The sequence below is a fragment of the Sinocyclocheilus rhinocerous genome, unplaced genomic scaffold (assembly GCF_001515625.1).
Source record: "Sinocyclocheilus rhinocerous isolate Xijiao unplaced genomic scaffold, SAMN03320098_v1.1 scaffold2172, whole genome shotgun sequence".
Classification (NCBI taxonomy): domain Eukaryota; kingdom Metazoa; phylum Chordata; class Actinopteri; order Cypriniformes; family Cyprinidae; genus Sinocyclocheilus; species Sinocyclocheilus rhinocerous.
In genome coordinates, this window is record NW_015662992.1 from 332,064 (window position 1) to 339,390 (window position 7,327).

Genomic DNA, 7,327 nt, shown 5'->3' on the forward strand with positions numbered 1-7,327 from the left:
GGGGTGAATTTTTTTATAAGTCATCCGTTTAAATTATATTAAGCCTTAAAGTTCTGCATAATTAAGGGCGTGTCCACTTGAGTGACAGGTGGATTGCCGCTGCTGACCCTGCCGTCGAGCTAGGTGGGCGTGGCTTCAGCAAGCAGCTCCCGCCTTTTTGCCCATTTTCGATTATCTAGGAGTGACGCGCTGCCAAGATGGCGACGGCCCGCTCCACCCACTTTGAGCTTCAAAAACGCTCTTCGGAAATCTACGAGTGACGTCACGGACACTACGTCCATGTTTTTATACAGTCTATGCAAGAGACATGAAACTAGCACAGTGAGACTGGTTGCCAGGGACAACGCTCAAATGCAGTTTGGTGGCCATTACAGAAAAAAATATTTGACCTCAGAATGCTGCGACTGACCAATCAGAATCAAGTATTCCAGAGAACCTTGTAATAAATTAGAATACCATATTTTTCTGAAGAGCGGTTCACACAACATTGCTGCAGAGCACTCGCTCAGACGTTTAACTAACTGGGTCAGTGTATAAAGTAGTGCACAGCTGACTGCAGTGTGCTAACAGGGTTGTCAAGAGGGATAATGGTTTAGGGTTTTTAGAAAAAAACGATGTGTTCAAAGCAGGGCACGCAGCCAGTTAAATGAAGTGAGGCAGATGTTTTCATTTCTTATACGTGAACCGTAGATGGCAAAATGATTTATGAAACGGTGAGGATGGTATGTTTCATTAACGTGTGACATTGTGTGAATCTGTGGGTTTCATATGTCTCAGCCCTGGTGTCTGTTGCCATGGCAATGTTTCCTCTTTCCTGTTTATGAACACTGCTAGTGAAGCGAGTCAAGGTCATATTCCCTCTGCAGGACCACACCTCAGACAAAGGGTGATGAGTCCTTTATTCACACACACAAATACCCCCATGCAAACACAATAGGAGCCGCCGTTCCACATGCTTCCCATGTGGTCATTATAGCTTCATGATGGTTTAAAATGATCATTTGCAGCTAATTTATGATGTGCTTATGAATGCACAGTGTACATACAGAGAGACAGATGGTTCTGTTGTCATTTAACCTGAGCTTTGTCCTCACCCCAGCATGCTGATATCATGCTTGCTTTTTGCGGTTCTGACTCCTCCCCTCTCTGTCCCTTCTAGACCAATGGGAAAGGCTCTCTGTGGTGTGTTCACCCCGAGTTCCGGCCCATGCTGATGCAAGCCCTGAAGAAACAGCACTTCCCGAATGCACATGCCTTCTGCACTCCCCCTGCTTCCCCTCCTAGGTAACAACACTGGCCTGATTATATGACAGATGGATAATTCGGACATTTATCCATGCTTCAGTCTTCTTACTAGGATAGTAACATACTGCTTGCTAGGATTTCAGAGATTTACTCTATGAACTGTCACAACTGTCAGACAAGCACTTCCAGTGTAGACAGCTTTGTTGAATATAGTGAGAGTGATTTGGTTTTGATGTGTCATGATGCTTTGCTTATGTTTAATGTGGGTTGTTTACCAAAAATGGTGCAGCTTGTTGCGTAAATATTAAATTTATATTCAGCTGCGGTCACAGGTGTGTGTATATTAGTTGTTCTAAATGTTGTTTTTCCCATGTATTTATAATATAGTAGTGTGAATCTTTAAGCTGACTGTGAATCAATTGGCTTTTGATTCAAACTTTTTTGCAGATTCAGAACAATTTGATTTAAATTAATTAACACAAATTTTAAAGTGCATTTTTAAATAACTTGTATCTTAAGAAAAAAAAATTTGAAAGACAAAGTACTTCAGACAGGTTTTTTTTTAAAAACTTTTATGTATTTAGTTTTAATGCACTTTATTTGCTATTAATTTTGCCTCCATAAACTCCTAATTTGCTGCTTATTAATAGATAGGTAGTTGTTAAGTTTAGGTATTGGGTAGGGATCTAAAATATAGTCATACAGAATAAGGTATTAATATGTGCTTTTTAAGTACAAATAAACAGCCAATATGCTAGCAATATGCATGCTAATAAGCAACTAGTTAATAGTGAATATTGGTCCTTAAAATAATGTGTTACTATTTATTTAATATTTATTTTAAATATGGTACACAAAAAAGAGTTGGATCATCATGATTTTTACCATCAAGAAAATGAAATCCTTACAGCACATTATAATATTTTACTGTTTTGAGTCTTAAATTAAATAAATAAAAAATATTTATCTGGATTATCCAAAAATAAGTATTGGCTAATGGTTATATAATATAAAAATATATAATATAATGGTTATAATATATATACTGTGTATGTACCGTATATATGCATATATATATATATATATATGAACAGATTTGTTAAATATCTTCTCATTCTTTTTCTCTCTTCTGTAGTGCCTCGTCTCCTCCTCATCATCTTTTCACATCAGAGCAGGGCTGTGCCCTAAAAGGTTAGTAGACTTCATCAGGCCCGTTCTGAAAATCTATGACCCGGTCACATCTTTTTCACACTTTTTACACTTTCACACTTTTACCATTATCAGACGTATCATCACACATTGAAGCCCATCACTCATCTCAACTCATTTTGTTCCTCTCAGCCCATACTTGGTGCTTCTAAACTGTGCATATAGATGCCATCTCTTTCCTGTATTTGGTAACCTTGACAACAAAGGCACTGGTACTTTGAAATAAGAGAGAGGCTTTTTCGCTCCTGGGTGGAAGTGACTCATTCACTTAAACACACATACACATCACATAGTCAATACTTGTTTGCATCAAACATTTCTTTCTCTTTACAGAATGTGATTTTGATGCTGCCACTGCCATGATGCTGTTAAAGTCTGCCTCTGAGCAGAACATTAACTCATGTAAGAAAACACCATCACATACACCAACACCTCATTTTTGTCCTATTTTGTTTGTTCCTTCTTTTTATTCATGTTTTACATCAGGTTTATTTTAATCAAGATATGCATCTAGGTACTTGTTCACATAATCACAGCAATCACATGTGTATGTGTATATTGGCTGTTCTGTTTATTGGCTTCAAACAGGGATCATCCAATTAAAAATAGCGTTAGAACAATCTATTTATAATGTTACATTTGTATTTCAAATGAAGTTTGTTCTTTTAAATGTTGTTTTATTCATCAAAGAATCTTAGAAAAACTGTTTTCAATATTGGTAATAATAATTAAAAAAATCTTTAGCCTCAAATCTGCATATTAAAATAATTTCATGTGAAAAAGACTGACATAATGGCTGCTGAAAAGTCATCACAGGAATAAATTGCATTTAAAATATATTCAAATAAAAAACAGTTATTTTAAATTATAATAATATTTCACTAATTTTCTGTTTGTATTCTATTGTTGATCAAACAAATGCATCCTTGATGAGCATAAGCATTGACTTCTGAAGTTCTGTCAAATAAATATGTGTGTGTGTGTGTGTGTGTGTGTGTGTGTATAATGATATCTTTTGGTTTGCGTCTATCAAGTTCCAAATAATATAACAAACAAAAAATTTAGTTAATTCAAATAAAAAAACAATCAAATTTGAGTTTAATAATCAAATTAAAGGAGAAATTAAATACTTTTCATGGATTATCCACAAATATTAATTATATAAGCACATTTTTAATTCAGTTTCCATTTGAATGAAATTTTATTTCAATGAAAATAACTGAATATTAATATATTTATATAAATGTAAACACAATAATTTTAGCATGTGTACCTACTATTGTGCTACTGTGTAAATTACTTATTCCGCATCGTACAATTTTGTTCATACTGTTATTCATAATATTGTCTCTGATCATCAGTTATCACTCTGCTTATGATTTCTCAGACCCAGATGACCAAGAAGGACCCATAGATCTCTCCCGAAGGGACTTGGTGGTTGTGAGTCGGGATCCAAAGCAGGATCACAACTACAGCAGCTCCCCTGTCCCGCCCTGCCCTCGCCAGATGCCTCTTTCACAGCCGGTCAACTTCAGCCTGGCTCTGCACGGTGATCAGGAGAGAGAAGGCCGGGCCCGATGGCCACGCAGCCCGCTGCAGGGTCCGCTTTTAGGGAAGAGGAGCAGAAGAGATTCTCGGCCAGATGTGGATGAGGAGCTCAAGGAGGCGGCCGGCTCTCTCCTACACCTGGCCGGTATTCGCACAAGTTTAGTCGCCTCAAGACGCAAGAGCAGGAAACTCAGTAGGAAATGACCCTGATTCTGTAACTCCATCCTGTGGCCTGTCCAACCTCTCTCTTCTGGTTTGGTGTATCTTCCTTCTTGTTTGTAATTGTTGGGATGATTTTCTTTCCTTTCGTCTTTTTAACTGGGATATCGTTCTGGTCCACTCATCAAACATGGCAATACAAACACAGGAGAGAAAAGCCATACTGACATGTTTTATGTACAGAAAAAGAAACCGATTTGAACGAATGGCCCACATCATTTGAGTTTAACAGTAAGAGAGTTTGAAGATGTTAATCGTAAAAAAAAAAGAGAGAGATAAAAAGAGAGAGACACTGGTAAAAAAAAAAAAAAAACTTCAAGATTTGCATGCTTCCACCTCTAAATCAACACAAACTTATTTATATGGAAAATGAATGCATGGATTTTACAAGCTCCCAAGACCTATCATGCTTCTTAACTATAGAGGGAAAAACAGCTTAAAAAAAGTGAAATTTGAAAGTGCCATTGATTTTGGATCATAATATAAACTTGATACAAAAGAAGAAATGCAATAATTAGTTACCTAAATACCTGTAGTTATTTTATTTTTGTACTGCTGGTTTATATCTCGTGTGGTGGTGACGGCATGCCCCTGGGAGCCTTTTGCTGCCGCAGTTATGATGTCAAAACCATGTGGCTCCTCCCGTGCGTCCTGATTGGATCAGTTTTGCATCCCCATCCTGACCACTATGACTGGAGAACAGCTTGAAGGATACAGCTTTTGCTGCATGCACATCAGCCTCAATGTTTCTCAGATGCTAGCAATCTGTATAATCAGGTGTTGTGCTATTCCATGTGCACTGACTTGATTAAATCATTGCCCATGCACATATTGCTTGCTTTGGAGCATACTAAATAGCGGCCAATCAAAACAAGAACCTCTTTACCTCTACTGTAAGATTTGAACCACTCTCTCCCCTTCCTGCTCTATGACTTTTTGGGTCACTTCTACCCAAATCAGGTCTTTTCCATCTTTTTCTTGGTTTAAACTGTGTGACAAAGCCTCCAGCAGGGGGAGCTCTGTGAATCGCCACTTTCCATTGCTGCTTTTGAACTGGCGCTGTGCTGCTCCAGATCTCCAGAGAGTTCCCAGGGCTTCAGATGAAACCAGAGACAATGTGAACTGCACAGTAAACGCGCCTGCAAGCAGAGACAAAGACATTCTCCCATCTTTTAAGCTTGCGGATGGTGCTGCTCATGGGAGAAAGGACCACAGGAATTGAAGCTGGGGAGAGTGGACAGTATATTTGAGGAGCATGACAGTAATGGGAGAGCCTACTGGATGTGAACTGAGAACTGTGCCACTAAGAGCTCTCTGGACTCCCGGCCATGTTTAACCCAAGGGTTTTTTTTTTGTCCCCTTTGAGATCGCCAAAGTTTCTGCTCACAAAACTTGCCTGGCTGTGTATTCCCTGTGATCCCAGAATGTTTGTATGTTTAATATCGGGTTTTTAAGTGTTTGTTTGAGGCTACATTAGGATTTTATATACCCAAGCATGTGAAATTGTGAAGTATAACTGCCACTTGCCCCCCTACACTGGCAAACCAGAACTTTCTGTTTGAGTTGATTACTTTAAAACTGCCTATCCTTATAAAGCTCTTTCCCTGTCACTTTAACCATGGCTGCCAATTCGTCCCCTCTAAGCTGTACATAGTGCTAATTACAGAATGCAAGTATTAATGCAGGGAGGGGGACAGAGCAGTAGTTTTAGAATTTGAGGCCAAGTCTGAAAACAGCTGCCTATTAATTATTGTTATTATTATTATTATTATTATTATTATTAAGATAAGGTCCACTAACTGAGTTGCCACATCGCCATCGATTTTGACATGTTCTTCTGCCATATATGTGGCAGTCTGAACCTGATTTTTGATTTTGTAAGCTAACATCTGTTAATAAAAGTTTATAAAGTTTATTTTTGCCAAAGATATGCAATTGTTGCATTATATATGGTATTAAAGAATAAAAGAGTTTTTCTTTTACTGATTTAGTGTTTGTTGTTCACTATCCCACATGTGTCTGCTAAAGATCTCTTCATCTGGAAAGCATCTGCTGTGTACAAACATCTGATAGACATCTATAAGATGTCAGTTTAAAAAACATTCTAAATCATAAACATCTTAAAGACATCTTCTAAACATCTATTTGACATCTGATAGGAAACGTCCTATAGATGTATTGCAGATGAGCAAACACTCTAAAAATACGTCTTGCAGATGTAAATGCATACTTCAAATAGACATCTCCATAATCTAAATGTGATGTCGGGGTATATCATCAGTCAGTTAAGAGTGTAAAGCGGCTTTTTCCCAAACAAACAATAGACCTGAAGTCATTCATTTCCAATGGAGACTAGTACCGGAGTTCCATTCATATGTGTATGTGGAATTTTCGAATCAGATGTAATCTTTGGTTAAATATTTCAATGCTTCAATGCATATTTCAACACTAAAACGTTATTCTTTAAACATTATTTCTATAAAATGAGCTGTTATTAATTGTTCAAATTCACACATTCATTATTTATTTTACCATGGTAAATAGGCAGAAGGTAATGGCTGCTTCACGACCATTCGAAAGTTCCATGTGACTGCCACTAGGGGGTAAATTGCGACAATCATGAACATGAGCATCGCCTTGACTGATTCTAACTTCCGTTTGGATGCTCTCGTGTTCCGGTCCATGTCAAAATGGGCATAAAAAGATTGAATTAATTAACCTGATACTTTTCAAATACAACTAAATATAAAAATGTGCGCAGTAAGCTATGTGATAATTTGACTAGAATCACTAGAGACCGGAAATGTATCATCTTTCCATTATGAGGCGAATATGGGCTGCATTCAGCCCCGTCAAAAACCTCCGTGAAGTTGGCACCCCATAAAAAGAAATAATCACCAATACTATGCCATTAATTTGAGCTACGTTTGTGCTGATTTGTGCCGCAAAAACGAACGTTTGTGCTGGTTTGGTGTTTGAGATATTAAACATTATTTTTTTGACCGTGTGACGTCACTCTCCACCCCACGTTGCCCAAATCGCTCCAAACCAGCTCAGTTCGTTTGTGCTCGATTTGTGCCCGTTTGTGCCGTTAAAACAAACACTG

At 37.8% G+C, this 7,327-nt stretch overlaps 1 protein-coding gene across 2 annotated transcripts in view; it reads left to right on the forward strand.

Moving 5' to 3' along the window:
• Positions 1–6,207, forward strand: part of LOC107728721 (forkhead box protein N2-like) — an 18,228-nt gene extending 12,021 nt beyond the window's left edge. For both annotated transcript variants that reach the window (XM_016539014.1, XM_016539013.1), the window contains 4 exons: positions 1,160–1,284; positions 2,381–2,436; positions 2,788–2,856; positions 3,842–6,207. In XM_016539014.1, the coding sequence (XP_016394500.1) occupies positions 1,160–1,284; positions 2,381–2,436; positions 2,788–2,856; positions 3,842–4,206 (615 nt within the window). In that variant the 3' untranslated portion in view covers positions 4,207–6,207. The remainder of the gene's footprint in view (positions 1–1,159; positions 1,285–2,380; positions 2,437–2,787; positions 2,857–3,841) is intronic.
• The last annotated feature ends 1,120 nt before the right edge of the window (positions 6,208–7,327 follow it).